The sequence below is a fragment of the Medicago sativa genome, chromosome 3, assembly GCF_051527215.1.
Source record: "Medicago sativa cultivar Bolivia chromosome 3, Bolivia_mono, whole genome shotgun sequence".
NCBI lineage: Eukaryota > Viridiplantae > Streptophyta > Magnoliopsida > Fabales > Fabaceae > Medicago > Medicago sativa.
The window spans coordinates 63,161,418-63,180,474 of NC_140751.1; the positions used below are offsets into that span (position 1 = coordinate 63,161,418).

At 36.5% G+C, this 19,057-nt stretch overlaps 3 protein-coding genes and 1 long non-coding RNA gene across 5 annotated transcripts; 1 reads left to right on the forward strand and 3 right to left on the reverse strand.

Annotated features, from left to right (window-relative positions):
* Positions 1-2,977: 2,977 nt before the first annotated feature.
* LOC146939032 (uncharacterized) lies at positions 2,978-4,936 on the reverse strand. Its single transcript, XM_085749722.1, has 3 exons — positions 4,200-4,936; positions 3,739-4,123; positions 2,978-3,628 (listed from the first exon to the last, which is right to left on the reverse strand). The coding sequence occupies exons 1-3, from the start codon at positions 4,934-4,936 to the stop codon at positions 2,978-2,980; spliced, it is 1,773 nt and encodes a 590-aa protein (XP_085605848.1).
* A 4,461-nt stretch (positions 4,937-9,397) lies between these two features.
* LOC146939033 (non-specific lipid-transfer protein 1-like) lies at positions 9,398-10,199 on the forward strand. Its single transcript, XM_085757897.1, has 2 exons — positions 9,398-9,771; positions 9,987-10,199. Exons 1-2 carry the CDS (start codon positions 9,413-9,415, stop codon positions 9,994-9,996), a joined length of 369 nt encoding a protein of 122 aa, XP_085614023.1. The 5' UTR covers positions 9,398-9,412; the 3' UTR covers positions 9,997-10,199.
* Positions 10,200-11,164: 965 nt separating this feature from the next.
* On the reverse strand, positions 11,165-11,671 carry LOC146939034 (uncharacterized). Its single transcript, XM_085749723.1, has one exon. The coding sequence runs from the start codon at positions 11,669-11,671 to the stop codon at positions 11,165-11,167; it is 507 nt and encodes a 168-aa protein (XP_085605849.1).
* Positions 11,672-12,102: 431 nt separating this feature from the next.
* LOC146939035 (uncharacterized) lies at positions 12,103-14,159 on the reverse strand. 2 transcript variants are annotated; one of them, XR_015033425.1, is made up of 2 exons: positions 13,203-14,159; positions 12,103-12,395 (listed from the first exon to the last, which is right to left on the reverse strand). It is a non-coding gene; the product is annotated as an uncharacterized LOC146939035 (long non-coding RNA). The 2 variants fall into 2 exon arrangements; XR_015033424.1 differs by having other exon boundaries at positions 12,103-12,449.
* Positions 14,160-19,057: the final 4,898 nt, after the last annotated feature.

Consider the following 19,057-nt stretch of genomic DNA (forward strand, 5'->3'; position numbering starts at 1 on the left):
TTAGCGAAATATTTCACTAATAGCGAACTTTTCCAGAACTTGCCCAGATGCATTTCGCTAATAGCGAAACTCTCTGCCCTTACCAACTTCCTTTTGGCTTGTTGGCTCATCTTGGGGCCGGTGGTGCAGTCTGAATCCTTCCTTTCACCGATTTACAACTTTATAACCCCTAAACAACATTTAAGCAATGCACATAACATCAAATGATCCTTGAATTGAAAATCATGGCAATCTTAACATGTACGGCAAGAATGGCACAAGAGAGTTTATGCACGCTATTCGGGTAGCGATAACTAAGAACGGGAAAAACATAGAACCTCGACGTAGATCGTCGAGAACTAGATGTTAGCATGAACTCTAAGTATGAAAAGACATGAACGGGAAAGTATATGATATGAATAAATATGAACAAGTATGTAGTTTACCGCTAATCGGATCGATCACGGATCCGAGGTAAATGAGTAAGCATGTATAGGTTTAACCCTTCATGTATGTATGATCAAGATTTAATATAAGACGTAGGTGTCGTGTCTCTTGTGATCCACGCAAGGTTGGGATCTCAAGGGGCTCTAGCCAGGGGAACGGGATAAGCTCCGCAAGGGGGCCGCACGTCACTGAGGGAGCCCGATGTACCTTAGTTAGGCTTTCATCGGTCATGTATGGGATTGTTCAGGGTTACTCCACCCGGGGCTCTCCATAAAATGAATCAAGATAATAATGTTTGCTCAACGCTAACCTCTAACCTAATGAATGAATATGACTATGTATGATACGGTATGATCATGATCATTAATTGCAGCTATATATGTACAGGTTATGCATTAGAGCAAGCTATGAAGTTATACCGACGACGATCTTAGGTTTCCCTAATCGTCCGGTTTAGGATCGTGTCATGAATAAGTATGTTAAGTCTCGATGCGTTTAGCGTATCTTGAGCTAGCGGTCCTAGGATCCCTTGACCGCCATGACACGTATGATGTAAGCAAGACATATATGACAAGTTAAGAAGAACCTACGATGGATCTAGTATGCACGACCATCTAGGCAAGCATGATCCACACACGTATCAACCGTCAGGTTGTATTGTAGACACGTGGTGACCATAGGTTTTCCCCGAGGTTACCTATAGCCTAGGATTAGGTAGAACTCACTGAGACATTATTTCTCATCCCAATCCTTATTTGTTTCATATAAACAGGTTGGTATTGCAAGCTCGTAACCGGATGGATATTTCAGCAAGTGCTCGTTCGTACCCGCTGCAGGATGTCATGGATTTTAAGGATGTTTTTACTATGTTTTAGACGAGTAGTGTTGTATTGTTGATGTACGAACGCGTATTATTGTATAATATATTCATTTGATTGTTTTCAAGTTGTAAATTTTAATGTACAGTACTGAAGATAATGCACATGCTAAACTTTCTAGATACGTTTAGTGTGGGTGTTACAAAAACCCTCAAAAAAACAAAAGGAGAAAGCTATTCAAACGACTACGGAAATCCATAGTTGGGCAAGCCAATTTTGTCTCGATAGAAATCTGTATGGAACTCCACTGGAAGCGTGTCCAACCAAACATAACCCCGCACTCGGACATTGTAACACCCATACTAAATTTATCTAGAATATCTAGCATGTGTACTATACTTGGTACCGGATACAGTAAAATTACAATAATATAAAAATTTCTTCTGAACAAATTATAGAATTACTCGTCTTATACATTTGAAATAGTACCACAAGCATGTACAAAATACATATAAATGACAAGTAAACATATTCGTCCAGCTTCTTCTGCTTACTTCATCACGAACTATCCAGCTTGCGTGTAACTTGTGCCTCTGAAATAACATAAAGGGAATGGAGTGAGACAGGATGTCTCAGTGAGTTCCACCTATCCTAGGTTGTAGGCAATCTCAGGGAACCTATGATCGTCATCTGTCTCTACATATACCAGATTTAAAGGAGTAATTGTCATGTTTTGCATAACGTAGCGATCGAGGGAAAAGCTAGGATCGCTATCTGGATAACTATCATGATGTCTAATCATAATCAAAGCCATATTCATAATCTTAAACATAATCATATTCGTAATCATAATCATATTATCTTCCATATTGATGTTAGAAGGTTAGCGTTAAACAAACAATATTATATGAGTTCATTTTACGGAATGGACCCGAGTGGAGTAACCCGGGATACATTCCCATACATAACCGGTGAAATTCCTATCTGAGGCTAACACCAGACACCTCTTGTCGTCGTGCAGGACTGAATGCCTATCCACAACTAACGAGGAACCTCAACTCCACTACTAACGGGGAGCCAACTCCACTACTAACGGGGAGTTCGAGGGTCACGACTTAACAACTTTCTTATAAACATAAATAACCTCAACTCCACTACTGACGGGGAGTTATAGAGTCATGTCTTAACTTAATTGTTTTTCTTATAATTATAACATTTCTGAATCTGATAATAAAGACATAATAATTCCGTCTTTATCCTGAAATTAATTCTGATGCTACCCTATTCAGGTTCTGGGTATATCGTTGTCATATACCATTCTTAAAAGGTCATAAATAATTTCTCATACCTTGATAAACTTATATTGTCATAAGAAACTAACATATAATTTAATAAGCTAAAATAAATAAATATTTTTTTTTGATAAGCAAGGAAAGAGGACAGGCATCAGGAGACATCATCGACATCCCAACTAGGTTGGCACCCCGAGATACCTCCATCCTATGCCGCCAATCTCGAAAAATTTATTAAAAAAAGGGGAAAATAAATTTACAAAAGGAGGGGGGACTATACCAAAACCCTAAAAAAAACAGCTAAAAACAGAAAAAGAAACAGAAAAAACAACAAAACAGCCCAAAAATATATTAAGGGAATCTATAATTAGGTAACCCACATCTGACCCTAAAAAAAAAACCAAACTTTACCTCATCTGGAAGAAGAGTTCGAGAGAAAATTCATTGAGCAGACGGTTGAGTGTCACCCCGTGCACGAGATTTGGATGGTTGCTTTGATAAGATGGGTTGTACCTTAAGCTTCTGTTTTTGATTTCGTGTAAGAACAGGCATGAAACCATCAGTTGCTTCAGCTGCTGATATTGCATCATAAGCATGGACTCGTTCCCACAAATCTAAACCATGCTGGATATTCTTGCTAGGATGAACCTCTTGTCTTTGCAAAATGACCACATTTTGTTCCTTTGCCGTGGGCATACCCCCATCAACCACGCTTGATACTTCGGTAACCATAGGTGATTTCAAGGCTTCTGAAACAGCAAGAACATCATATATACCATCCAGAGACCCATCAGAGTACTCAAGTGTAACAATTGGAGGATCAATGAGAGATATATCGTGATGGTCTTCAAAACAAACATATACCTCATGCATGTCATCATGCTCAACTGGGGATGGTCGTGCAACACTTTCACGAGCACCCTTGGGACTCTCCACCAGCTCCCGTGGGCTCACATGATCATGTACCACACCATCCTGAAGTGGTTCAGAAAAATCATCGACCTTGGGGTTCTCCAACACCTCCCACGATGTCTGATTTGTCTGTGCCACTCCGTCGGGTCGTATGTCCTCACGCCTCACGTCGGGTCGTATCTGAGCTCAACATCAGTCATCTTGGGGTTCTCTAACACCTCCCGTGATGTCTGATATGACCTCCTCACTTCTACGGGTTGCACGTCATCGTGCGCTACAAGGGAAACAACCTCCTCCAACACAGTACTAGTCAAAGGTAACTCATTAGTCAGAATACGGTCAATACGGTCAAAAACAATATGAAGCGGAAAACTGAACGAATTTGAGGCAATGTCTGAAACCCGCACTACAGGTAAAGAAACCGGAATTGATTGAGTAATAGTGTTGACTGGAATCTGAGAAGATGTAGCCTGTGTTGTTTGAGGAATTGGGACCATAGTTCTGGAAGTGGTTGTAACTATGGAATTGACAGAAATAGGAATCCACGATCCATTACCTCCAATAGCCGAAGTAGAGGCACCCTCACCATTAAGCTTAGGGGGCGCCACAACAGATTCTTTGGCCGGTTGTTTCCCATGATCCACTTTCTCTTTGGCAGCTTGCGGATTTAACCATCTACAAGTGGTGATATTATGCCCAATTGAGATGGCAAAACAAAGGTCTCCGTTCATATTGTACCTCCACCATGAACGCAAAACCATCACGTTCCACAAGGACCTCATCATATGCTTTCTTAGATAAATCAATGTCCACTAAAATGCGAGCATAATGACCAAAGGAACGATTTCTAGTTGGTCTGTCGATATCTATAGAAGTACCAACTGCACTTGCAATTTCCATCAAGGTTCTCTCCCGCCAATACTCTTGTGGTAGCTCCACCAAACGAATCCAAAGCGAAGCATGAGTCTGTTTCTGCGTCAAAAGTTTAAAGTCTTTGGTCCATTGTGAAAATCTCAACAAACCAGGCTTGAGATTTACCGTGCCTGTTGCCCATATTTTCTTTAAATCCTCCGCCGAGTCAAAATGAAAGTCATAATACCCCTTGCCAAGAGGCACCATTTTCCATCCTGTCATTGTCTTCCAAGTCTTATCAATTTTAATACTGAGATCACGTGCCGAATAAGGTTTGTCTCCTTTGTTAAGAGTCAACCGAGCCCTTAACACCTTTCGACAATCTTCTACTCCCTTACGGTATTCCTCCTGGCATATTTTGATGCTCAACGCACCACCTTTAATGCACAGAGAAGGGAAGGGTTTGTCATCAATTACCTTCTTCCCCGCAAGACCTGCTGCAAAGGACATTGCTGGTGCTGAAACAGGTTGTTCTGTTATTGCCAAGTCCATTGTTGATGCTGGAACAGATTGGTGCACCATAGCTGACGTAGGTGCAGCTTCATAAACACATGGCCATTGGCACTCGTAGGCCATGGGGGCTGCCTTAGGCGATTCCACAAACAGTTGGTGGGCAGAAAACAACAACCAGCATATGGAGAATAGATGAAACAACGAACCAGTAGAGCAATCAATCGGAAGTATGATTGAGCCAGGCTAATGTAATTGAGTTATAAATAACTCCACACAATTGGTGGTGATGATGCACGCAAACCAACTCTCCTACAATGGTGTTTCTATTTAAAGGAACTCACCGTGAATCACTTCCGGAAATGGCAAAACAACTTATCCACAATCTGCATATTTTGCTATCTCCAAAACTCCATAATCTCTTTTCCAAAATAGCTTATCCCTTGATTTACAGGTCTTGCCTTTTCCGAACCAGTCCAACCCACTTGTGACATACTTCTACTTCATAAACCAGAATATACAAAAGTTCCCATTTCAGTCCCTGCACCAGAAGTTCACTGTTTGGCTATTTAAGTATTTCCAAAACAGCTTAATTATCATTTAAGCACTTTTATCATTAGTAGAACATATCTATCCTAAGTTTAACATATCTCTCCTAAGTTGTTCCGCACAAAATAATATCTGAAAAAACTCAATTTCCAACTTAAGCTCTTATCCAAACAGCTTATCTACCAACTTATGATTTCTATCAAATTAATTTAAACCCAAACTTTAACACAACAGTTCCAACATTAATAATCAGCCCTATGAATCACTTATACAGCAGTTTGAATTCACAACTTAGTCATTTAAGGCATTTTGCTCAAAACAGCTTAACTGACAGCTTATGTCCTCTAAACAATTCAATTTCAATACAAATTTTCCAGAAGCAAACTAAACATGTATACTCAACTCCTAAACCATTCCTACAGAAATTATAACATATTAATTCCAAAATCAATTATGGAAGCTTTTCGAACAACTTATGGCAACTTAACCACAACTTAAGCTATTAACCACTTGTACTTACATTTCAGTTTCAATCCAATTTCTATATCAGTATCCCAAACATGATCATGATTCATTTTACACACATAAATGATCATAATATCCCAAAGTGATTTTTCTTATGAGAAACTTACCATAAATAATCTCTTTTGGAACTTTAATCCCTTTTTATGCTTCAGCTCATAGCTTCCACTTCTTGGCAGCTCATGCTTCGTTTCCCAAGCTTCAGATCAAAAGTCCAAACCCTAGATCTTGTGTCCTGCTCCAACATGCTCAAACTTGCCTCTTATGCTCAAAACACCACATAAAGCTTCAATTGTCTCTACAAAGTCACCAACTCAACTCTTCGCTTTAAAATTCCAAGGATAAAGTAACTGATATTGAATTTTTTACAAGCGGGGTATTACAGACATTCCAATACAACAGATTCATTGGGCAGTTCGAGGAGGACCACCCCTTGCACGGGTTTTATAATGCGACTTTTCGAGGACTTGTTTTTTCCTAGCCTGCTGTTGCTTTTTTGTGAGTACTTGCGTGAATCCTTCTTCAGCAGTCTGTTGGTCGTATTCCCGAATTCTAGCCCATAATTCCAAACCACTCTGTATGTTTTTGCTAGTGTGTGTCTGCGCAATTGGAACCTGAGATGTTTGTGATTGATCCTTCAAAATTTGCACCTCTGCGTCCTCATTGTAATTAACTTCTGCGTGTTGTAAATTAATACTCTGGTGCGCTTCTAATTGGATTTGAAGAGGTGTTGGTGGTGTGTTATGCTCCATATCTGAGGACTGAAAATTAGCAGCAATACCTTGCACGTCATCTTGCACAACAAAAATCGGTTGTGAAACATCCACAAGTGGAATCTCGTGAACCTGAGATGCCAAATGCCTATGCTCCACTTCCTGGGATTGCACGTCAACATGCGCTTCATCAAAGATCTTTTCCAGAACATGAATTGATGTACTAGGCAGCCGGTCATGGGGAGTTTTATCAACATCATTTTGGAACTCAATACTGAAAGTTGCAATAGTAAGATCCTTGTCAATAGGCTGAAAAGCAGCCAACTGTGCAGTGTCCTCAATTGTTTCATTGTGCTGACTTGGAGCAGCTGTGGCACCTACCAAATCTTCCATATCATCATGTTGAGAATCTGCCAAATGTGAGGGTTCTACGCATGAAACATCTTGCTGAACGGGAACAACAATAGCATCATGTTGAGTGGACGCCATTGTTGCAAAGGCCTTGGATAGAAATGGTTTGAGCAAACGAAGCAAGTGGGACAAAAGCTAGGGTTTTGGCTTGTTTGAGCTTGGGACTTGGTGATGTTACAAGAACTTGTTTAGGTGAGTTCCTTAGATAGTTTTCTACCCTTGGGTTTATGTGATTTATTCTTGTAAGCAAACAATGGAATTTAGGGAGCACAAAAAACGTACCCAAGAAAAAAACAATAATTTTAGAGTATTAGGAGGAGCGGCCCGCACCGTCGAGAGAGTGATTTAAAAAACCAAACACAATGATTTTAGAAAATTTTAATTTTAAACTTACATATGATATAAAACAATATCTATTTCTCGAAAATATTTCAAAACACGCATACCATGAGCAAAAATTGAGTTAAGTATTTGAGCAGTAGGAATTTAAATATCTTATCCACTATCTCCTTATATAACATCATCACGTAGAGAAAAATATTTTTTTTTTTGAAATTGAAATATATATAGTTTAATTTTTTTTGTTTAATTATATAAAAAACAAACATGGTCTGCCTGAATTTAGATTTGTTAATTTCTAAGGAGGTTTTGGTTTTATGTTCCCCTCCTTTGTTTCTCGTTTTCTCTTCTATATATAATATTTCGGTAGACTAGCACTTTCCTGGCTACTCTTTTGGTTAAAAAAAATGGAAAATAATAACACATGAGGTGGTAGCTCAACAATAAGAACTTATCTTTATAGCCTTTAAGGCTGAAGTTTAAACCCCATATACAAAAACTTTCAATGGATATTACAATCACCACTATCAACACTTTCAAAAAAACCCACCACTACATACAACACTTACCCAAATTAATTTTTTAAAAGAAAATAACAAAATTAGTTTTATTAAAGTTTATAGATAGGTTTGTAAAATTTCTATAAATTTCATCATATTTAGATATTTTAATTTATCAATATTTTTAAAAAAATATATTTTATTTTTAAAAATATATTTAATTGGAATTATATTTTTATAAAAGTAGTATATTTTCAATTTTATAGTACTTTCAAAACTATTAATCTTTACATTCCCAAAAAAAAAAAACTATTAATCTTTACATGATGAGAAACTACAAAAAAATATATCGCATTGATTATAATATTAACTAACAATATCTTTCCAGATCACCAAACAATGAATTAAAAAGAGATATCATAACCCGTCTATCTTCGATGATTAAATGATATACTATAACTAACAAGATTAATATGACAAAAGTAAAAACAAATGCCACATCAATCAACGTCATAATAGATCTAAATCAATTTTTTTTCATTAAGCATAATAAAATATTCACATATTTTCATTTTGAATACATTAGTTAAAATATTTAAAAACTACAATCATAATTTGACTATAAATTAAGGTTTATATTTAATGGTTTTCACAATTTTTTAATTTATTCATTTTATTCTTATATAAAAAGAAAATTTATTTTGTGTGAGTATTTAATTTTGAATAATTAATCAATAAGATTTCATATAAGTGGAAATAACTTGACTTTCAAGCCTCAAGTGAGGATTAAGATTTAAAATATGGTACTGTCGAACAATGGTGATTTGAATATTAATTTCCCGTTCTCCGGTTTAAAAGAATTCGAGAAAAAATAGTACTTTCTTAAATAACATATAATGAGTATCAATTTACTGTTTTTAAACGATTATTAGTTTTTTGTATTAATTATTCATACCCTTGTATAGTTGTTAACAGTGCATAGTAATCTACTAATTTTATTAACGTTTGAAGAATGAGGGAACATTATCAAGAAATTAGTAATCTACTAATTTCTTGCATGTTAGACGGGAGGCTAACCAAGCTACTCATTATCTAGCTCAATACTCTCTTCATAATCCTGATTGTATATGGATTGAAGAGACCCCACCTTGTATTTCTGCAGTCTTGGCTTTTGATTTATTGCCAGACTATTGTTAATGAAATTTCATTTATCGTCAAAAAAAAAAAAGAAGAGGGAACATGAGTATGAAAATAAATAAATTACTTTTAAAAGAATTTTGAGTACATTATCTTCTTACAATTTTTTATAGTTATACTTGATTGTCTTAATTATAAGTTTGACCATGAATATTGAAGGTAAAAACATTTCCTATTTATGTAAGAATAATAAGGAATAAAATATGAAATCACTAACAAGACTTTTTTAACATTAAAAATTAATAAAAAAAACTAAAGAGTCACCCAAAAAATCGTAACAGGTTTTGCATATAAATTAAGACATACTTGCAAAGACCAATCATTCTAAATATCCACAAAAACATCATACACATACACTTATTTAAATAAAAATGTTGAGGATGAAAATTATCTCTCTTTCTATGCTTGTGATGGTTTTAGGCATGTTCGTAACAACATTGGATGCACGCCAAATTGATGACGTGAGCTGCTCTTCGGCTCTTTTTTCCTTGTTGCCATGTCTGCCTTTTTTGCAGGGAGTTGGCCCTGCTACACCAACTAGTTATTGTTGTGTAGGAGCAAATGATTTAAATCAAAAGGCTAACACCACTCAGATTCGTAGAGATGTGTGCAATTGTCTCAAACCCGCTGCATCAAGATTCGGAGTTAACCCTGATAGATCAAAACAACTACCACAACTTTGCAACATTACTCTAAGTGTTCCATTTGATCCAAGCATCGATTGCAACACGTAAGTTTTGCTTTCAAACTCACACATATGAATAAATTGTTTTTTACAATGTTTAAAGTTAGTTAATAATTGTTTTTTAAATGGAACGAATTAAAACGATGAACTCCTTATAATCTAACCTTACATCTCTCCAAGGAACGCAAAAAGCCTAATTATTATTTAATTGCTAGCACATTTGTATTTTGTTCTAATATTTTTTTTTCATTTTTGTGTAGGGTTCAATGATTCGACAAAATGGGACTTGAAGACCATAAACAAACATTGAAGATTTACCAAGATAACAATAATTGTATCAATAAGCAACGTGACAAATTGTACCAACCATATAATGTTGGTTGAGTTTTCTGAGTTTTATTATTAATTGAAAAAAAAATTATTACCATATGTTTCATTGTTTTGAAGTATAATACGTTGTTTCAGAGATTAAATCATACAGAAGAAAAAAAAAACTACGAACATATAATTATAAATATTTATAAAATTGAACGATAACGATTTAATAAGAAAAGATTAAATTAACATTTACACTACTTATCTGAAGAGTTTTTACATTGTCATCAATCCTATTCGTTACATCATTAAAAAAATTTGTCATTAACTATAACTACTACTAAAGTCACATATATATTGTAACAAAAAAAAAAGTCACAATATGATTTCTATGTGATTGATTGACAATCTTAAACTTTATACACCGATAATGTATCAAATTAAGCTCTAATGGTTAAAAGTTCTTGTTTAGTAGATTTTATATAAATAAACTTAGATAAAATTATTATTTTTCTAACACTTTATCATGTCATTTTATTTTAACGTTTTATATCAGACTTTTTTTTTTAAGCAATGGGGTGCAGAGGGAGAACCAACTGCAACACCCTAGATATATATAAAACAAGGGAACAAGAACAAAAAGAGAAGGGGGACATGAACCAAAACCTTCTCACAGACGATAAAAGCCAACAAAAAAAGGGGTGACAAATGCCATATCCAGAAAGAACAAGAAAAATAAAGCAAAACGAACAAAGGGAAAAACAAAAGAACAAAATAAGAAAAGTAAATGAGAGAAAATCCGTGAATCAATCTGGTAACCTTCCCGCAGAGCGAGTATTGTGAACCCGAAAACACCTTCTGCAAAAGATTGATAGTTGGTTCTCTCTCTCTCTTCCTCATCAGTGTAAAGTCGAGGCACAACTAAAGCATCACTACCCTTTGAAAAATGCTGCTGCAAAATCTCAAAGTCATGAGCGACAATTGGCTTTAAAACCTCGTTTCTTGAGGGAAGAGAGCCACACAATGGTGAGGAATCTTGAGTGTAATCCAAATCAGTGACAGCGTCACTCCAAGGACCAATAATGCGTAAATCAGGAAATTTGTCACTATGTTGATCCTCTCTTTATTTCTCAGCCAGATCAATGGTAAGATCATCAACTACCTGCTGCATAGGAACTATTCCCACAAAACTACCAGGAATAAGCTCATCCTCAAATATTATAAGATCTCTAATAAACTCATTAGGTGTTACCTCCTTAGACCTTATTATATCAAAAACAAGGGGATCCTCAAATGCCATGGGTTTTCTTTTGCCTTGCACTTGATCCACAATTCTTTTAGGAACATAATTCTGTTTAGGTTTTACAGGGTCAATTTTGGTGACAACCTTTTCAATAGCATTCTTATTGACAAGATCATTTTTACAATGATTAGAAGAATGACCAATAGAATTGCAATTGAAACAAAAGTATGGAGGGTTTGCATACTCAATCTCAATTTCAAAAGAATACTTTTCTCTTTCAACCCACAAAGAGTTTGGGAGAAAACCAGCCATATTAATATCAACTAGCACACACGCATAATGACCAAATGTGTGGTTCCTAGTGTTCTCGTCAATTGTTATAGGCATGCCGATGGCCCCAGTAATCTCAAATAAAGTAATAGGTTGCAAATACTCTAGAGGAAGATAATGAAAACGCACCCATACCTAACTATGAGTTTGTTTTTGACAAGAAGCGATAAAATCTGGAGACCAACGAGAGAGTCGCAGCAATCCCGGTTTCAAGTTCCAAGTACAATTTGACCAAACACTTCTAAGGTCATCTCCACTGGAGAATTGAAATTCAAAAAAACCCCGACCTAGGGGAACAATCTTCCATTGACCAATAGGTTTCCATAATTGCAAGAGTTTCTCGCTGTAACAGCCCGATTTTTAAAACACGAGTGCATTTTTTTTTCTTTTTAAACAATTCAATGTCATGTAATAAAGGATTCAGGATCATCTTTAATTTAAAAACAGAGTAAGTAAAATATTTGGAAAGCATTACCAACAAGACAATCTGAATCAAATGTCACATTTTATAAAACAATATTAGGCAATGAGCTTTTAATATCAAATCATGCACTACGAAAGCATAAAATAGTATTCGAGTAGTCATTTCTCATGGTAGTATCATTTACAGCGGTGCCAAAACAAAAGAAGTAAAAATACTTAAACATAAGACACCACAAGTAAAACATCTAAGTTGATCCTTAACTCTGAACTGGGATGACAGGGTACAAGATCCTTCCAATGGCATCAAGCCTGACTGCTACACCTCCAAAGCCTTTGCTATTCCTGCAAAGAACACTCCCTATTTGGATGTGGGGCAAAGCCCGATCCATGAATTAATGTAAAGGGCCACGATCTAAAAACAACATAATTACAAAAATACTGAAGGCATAACATACTAGCATATTAAATAGCATCAACATAAACATTCCTCAATTAAAATATAATGATGCACAATTAGCCTAGCAAATGCAGACTCAATATGAGTGTGACACCTATCACGGGTCGTCACATGAAACTGATTCCAGAATTGAATATCGCCACATTGGCCACCACAGGGGTGTTACATTCAAATGACTATAGGATTGAATATCACCACAAAGGCCACCACTAAGGTGTTATCACCACAAAGGCCACCACAGAGGTGTTTCATTCAAATGACTCTGGACTTTGAATACCACCACAAAGGCTACCACTAAGGTGTTATCACCACAAAGGCCACCACAGAGGTGTTTCATTCAAAATACTCCAGAATAGATCAAGCCATACAGGCTGAATAATGCCACAAAGGCTACACCACGAAGGCATGTATACCACAAAGGCTAGAAAAATGCCACACAGGCTAAACAATGCCACAAAGTCTATATAATGCCAAACAGGCTAAACCATGAGGATTACAACTTTTAACATATCAACAGACATTTCATATATTTATTCACATATCATATGAAAGCAAAGCACATCAACATATCATAATCACATTGAATGCAAACAAATCCCACATTGGGCAAACAGATTCACTTAACATATTATATTCACAATACACACAATAGCACGTACACCATCCAGGCATTTAAGTAACTATGAAGTTCCAAGAAAGTGCCCTTACCGGAGCAAAGCATTCCTTACAACGTATTGCTCTACAACTCGTAAGCATCTACAACAGGAACGTCTCTAAACCCTCGAGCTAAGTATCCTAACAGATACAATAACTTAGGTAAATATCGGCTCTAAAGATTTCTACCCATTCTAGGTGAAACCTTAACAACGCTAAAAAAAATACGATCAACATCGATACTTTCAAAAACTTGAATAAAATATTTTCCAACACGTCATTCGTCTCAAAATCCTTCAAAACACTTAACGACCATAAACTTGTCAAAAGTGAGTCTAAAGAACTTTTTCTCATCAAAAATTTTCTTTCAAACCTTTGACTACTCAAAACTTTTATTCTCTAAACAAATCTCAAAATAACAGTGTTTCTAAAATATTCTCAAATACTTCGACGACACTGAATAACATAACTTTTATCTTTAAAATACCCATGAAAACATTTTTCTCAATTACTTTAAGTCTATTAAGAGACCTTAAAGAAATCAACACAATTCATAAAATATTTTTCATTTTCAAATGAATCCAAACTTATTTTCCGTTTTGAAATATCTTTTCAAAACCAACCCATAACTAGGAAAATGATTCTGACGAATTTTCGACAGAGACTCCTTTGTGTTTACATCGTATACCAGAGCATCTAGCTCAGTCAATCTAACACAAATTCACAGACAAAATATTTTCACAACTTAACAGTTCAAACATTTAAAATTTGAATTATGAATGTGCAGCGGTCACTTCCAGCGCAAGCTCAAACACACTCTTTTCAGAAAATCACAATAAATTCATCCATCATCGAAACATCGCGAACCATAGGTCCATTTCGACCGTCTCGACGAGGCGAATCCATTGGTCAACATCTTTTAACTTTCAACAGTATTAAAATGACGAAATTACCCCTGAACAGTTCAGTCTTTTCGTCCGAACAACATTTTAAAAAAAACTAATCGGTTGAATCAACTCATTTCCTCGTCTAAAGCATATATATCAAATAAAATTTACATTTCAACACTTTTCTAAAAACACTAAAACTTTAAAAATGATCCGATCAGCAGCTGCTTCTGGAGTTGCTTCAGAGGCCTTTTCTGAGGTAAACTCAACATTTTCTGGAGGAATCATGTTGAGAGGTTGAATGTTAAGGGGTTGAGGGTTAAGGCGAAAGATAGTCTCAATGACTCTTTCTCTCTGCACAGCCATTTCAGCCAACTTCTCATTAATTATGTGACCAACTGGTTCATAAGTAGTTGACTGAGAGGGCTTTTTGTTGGTTTTGGTTGATGTTGGCTGGCTTTTTACTGGTTTTTGAAAGAGTTGGGCTAAGGGTATATCATCATCAGAATCATCAGAATCTGATAATGGTGAGGATGCGGAATCTGATGATATATTAATTACCTTCTCTGGTTCAGGATCAGAATCCTCTTTAACAGACTCACTGGTCATCAGCAACAGTTGCTTGGCTTCTGAAACTACAGACTCTTGTAGCTCAGCAGCAATCTCCATAGCTTTTCCAATAGCTTCTGACACAATAGTAGCAACTTCAGTCTTCTTAGAAACATGAGGGAAGTTCTTGGTCCTCCTTACTGCTTGCTTCCTTTTCTTCTTTGGTATTGCAGGTTGATCAAGAGTAATGCCAACATCCATGATCATCCTGGAATCCATGTCTTCAATGGCTTCTTCAATAGAAGGTACTGATGAACTACCAATTTTGAGCTTGTCAGTAGCAACTTTTGCCTTTTTAGCAGATTGTTCAACCTCTAGATATTGCTCTGCAGTCATCTTTCTTTTTGACTTTCTGCCTCTGGCTCGTGGCAGAGCACCACCATACATTTCCTCTGGAATATCTTCCAATCTGATTCTCTCATTGGTTGCCTCAAAATGTTCCTTTATATAGTACATCTGCACTTCAATGGGATCCTTCTTGCAGATGGGTGGAAAGTCCTTCATAAGATCAGACTTAACAAGTGATTCACTCAAATCTGTATGAAGCTTGGTGACAGCAGGGATCAACTTCATATTCTTGAGGGTTTGTGCATTAATGAACTTTCCAGTTTTAGTATCAAGCAACTCGTCTGTGAAGGCTTCAGCACTGCTTAGCTTGTCTAAGACTCCTCCTTGATAGAATATTTCTGACAAGAGTCTTCCATAAGGTACCCAGGTTCTATTCTGCAGCTGACTCTGTTTCAGACACTCTATCAAGTATTTGAACATATATTTTGGCACGTTCACTTTCTCCTTCTTAATGAAGTGTTGAAGAAAGACCTTTTGTGCCAAATTGGGTTTCTCACTTCCACCACATGGAAGTAAGTCCTCATTCTGAATCTTCAGAAGCAGCTTCTTATCCATGCTTAGATCAGCATACTTTCCTGCTTGTGTTGAGTTGTACAGGGCCAAGTTTACTTTCTCTTTCCAGAGGCGTTCTTCAGCTGTATTTGAGAGATCAATTCCAGAGTATTTTCCAGAGGCCTCTCTACAGAGTACAGCTTCTATCTGCCATTCCGCAATTCTTACTGGAATACCACAAATACTTGACCTGATTTCAATACCTGTAAATGGCTCAAGACCCATTTCTTCTCTGGTCTTCCCTTCCAGTTCGGGATAAATCAACACCATTTGACTTTCTTCAGTTATAGACGCAGCTTTGTCATAAACCTTAGCCCTCACCCAGAAGTGTCTTACCAATGCTTCGTATGTTGGTCCATTCAACATCTTGAAGTAATGCATAAGTTCCTGCTTTTCATAGTAGCTTCTGATCCAACACTCATGGAAGGCGAGTGATTCAAAATCCACCGGATTTTCTATTTGAACCTGTAGTTCCCATTCTTCCAATTTCATGCTTCTTCCTTTGTAGTCATATTCAGGGATCATTCGTGAAGTAGATACTGAAACTTCTCGTTGCGAGCTTGATGATGCCATTTGATGATTGACGAAGATTTGAAGAAGATGAAGATTTTAGGGTTCTAAGGTTGAGAGAATGCGCTTACTTCGCAAGAGGTTTGAGAGCAAATGTGTTTGTTGTGAGTGAGTAGTGTGTGAATTGTCAAAGTGTTAAAAGTAAAACGATTGCAATTCAAAAGAGACAAACAAACATAACATTAATGACAAAATTGGGGGCGCGTGAAAAGTACTTTCAAAGCTATTAAATCATCATTGCCCTTTTAGTTATACACCAACACATACAGGCCACGTAAGAAGTTCACAGAGTGACTACCAAGTTAGTGGGCCAGAAGTTACTTTTTAAAAGGTAACTTCCAACGTTTCCACTAATTCAACTATTCAGAAGCAACAAATCCAGCTTCTGGACTTCAGATGCTGACGTCATCATCAGAAGCGAGTTTTCCTCAGAACCTCAATAAAGAGCTTCTGATGGACTACCGCTTCTGAACTAACTTCAGAACCTAAAATCCTATTCAGGAGCAAGCAAGCATTTAATCAGATACAAAGTGCATGTTCAAATTTTTCTTTATAAAATCAAATCTTTCAACAGTTAAAGGCTTAGTAAATATATCAGCCCATTGATTTTCAGTATCAATGAATTGTATATCTAAAATTCCTTTTTGAACATAATCTCTGATAAAATGGTGTTTGATTTCAATGTGCTTCGCTCTTGAATGCAAAATTGGATTTTTAGACAAACAAATAGCAGCAGTATTATCACAATAAATGGGAATACTGTTAGCAGTCATCTGATAATCTTCCAACTGATGTTTCATCCAGAGTAGTTGTGTACAACAACTTGCAGCTGAAATGTATTCTGCTTCTGCTGTAGACATAGCAATAGTTGTTTGTCTTTTGCTAGCCCAGGATATAAGATTATCACCCAGAAATTGACAGTTGCCACTGGTTGACTTTCTTTCAATCCTATCACCAGCATAATCAGCATCACAGAATCCAATTAGCTTATAATCTAAGGATTTCCTATAAAGGAGTCCAAGATTAGTTGTTCCTTTCAAATACCTGAAGATTCTCTTGACAGAAGTCATATGAGATTCTCTAGGATCTGATTGGAATCTTGCACACAAGCATACACTGAATAAAATATCTGGCCTAGATGCAGTGAGGTATAACAAAGAACCAATCATACCTCTATACAGCTTCTGATCTACTTTAGCTCCTTCATCTTCTTTGCTTAAGTTGCACGTGGGGTGCATTGGAGTGTTCATCACTTTACAATCTTCAAGTTTGAACTTCTTCAGAAGCTCCTTTGTGTACTTTGATTGATGAACATAGACTCCATCTTTGCATTGATTGATTTGAATGCCAAGGAAGAACTTCAGCTCTCCCATCATGCTCATTTCAAATTCATCATGCATCAACTCAGAAAATTCCTTGCAAAGAGATGCATTAGTAGAACCAAATATTATATCATCAACATATATTTGCACAACAAGAATATCTTTCCCAAGGGTCCTTCTGAAGAGTGTAGTATCAACCTGTCCTCTTTTAAAATCATTTTTGATTAAGAAATTACTTAGTCTATCATACCAAGCTCTGGGAGCTTGTTTCAAGCCATATAGTGATTTCTTCAGTTTAAAAAACATGGTCAGGATATTTAATATCCTCAAATCCAGGAGGTTGCTTGACATACACTTCTTCTTCTATGACACCATTTAGAAAAGCACTCTTGACATCCATTTGATATAATATTATGCCATGATTAACTGCATAGGAAAGAAGTAACCTGATTGCTTCCAATCTTGCAACTGGAGCAAACGTTTCAGTGTAATCAATGCCTTCTTGTTGACTATACCCTTGTGCAACAAGCCTGGCTTTGTTTCTTGTTACTTCACCTTGCTCATTCAGCTTGTTTCTGAATACCCATTTTGTTCCAATAATGTTCTTGTGCTGAGGTTTGGGTACCAGATCCCACACATCATTTCTTTGAAATTGATTCAACTCTTCTTGCATAGCTAGGATCCATCCATCATCTGAAAGTGCTTCATCAACTGTTGTAGGTTCAATCATTGAGATTAGTCCAATCATTGACTCCTCTTGTCTGAAATGTGATCTTGTTCTTCTTGGACTATCCTTGTTTCCAATGATTAGCTCCTCAGGATGTGAAGACTTGTGTTTGAATGTATTTCTGGGAGGATCTGCTTGATGTGAGCCATCTTGTGCTTCATCAGAAGCAGCTTCATCTTGTGCTTCTGATGTGGGTTCAGCTTCTGGACTATCTTCAGACTCAGCTATCTGATCAGGTTCTGGAGTAGCTTCAGGAACCTGTATCTCTGCAGAACTTTCACCTTGCTTTGAAGTTTTATCTTCAAGCTCCTTGTCATCAAACTTAACGTGCATAGATTCTTCAACACAAAGTGTTTCTGAATTATACACTCTGTATGCCTTTGACCTTTCAGAGTAACCTAAAAAGATTCCCCTTTGGGCCTTGGCATCAAATTTCTTTAGGTAGAGCTTGTTGTTCAGAATGTAACATGTACATCCAAATTGATGAAAGTAAGAGATATTGGGTTTTCTTCCTTTAAAGAGTTCATATGCTGTTTTCTCCAAAATAGGTCTAATATAGATCCTGTTCTGAACATAGCATGCTGTATTCACTGCTTCTGCCCAAAAATGTTTTGGTAAATTGTTTTCATGAATCATGGTTCTGGCCATTTCTTGTAAAGTTCTATTCTTTCTCTCTACAACCCCATTTTGTTGTGGTGTTCTAGGAGAAGAGAACTCATGGAAAATTCCATGTTTTTCACAAAAAGCTTCAAATGGCTCATTTTCAAATTCTCCACCATGATCACTTCTGACTTTCAAAATTTTTGATTCTTTTTCAGATTGAATTTGAGTGCAGAAGCTACTGAATACATCACACGCAACATCTTTACTCTTTATGAATTTCACCCAAGTCCA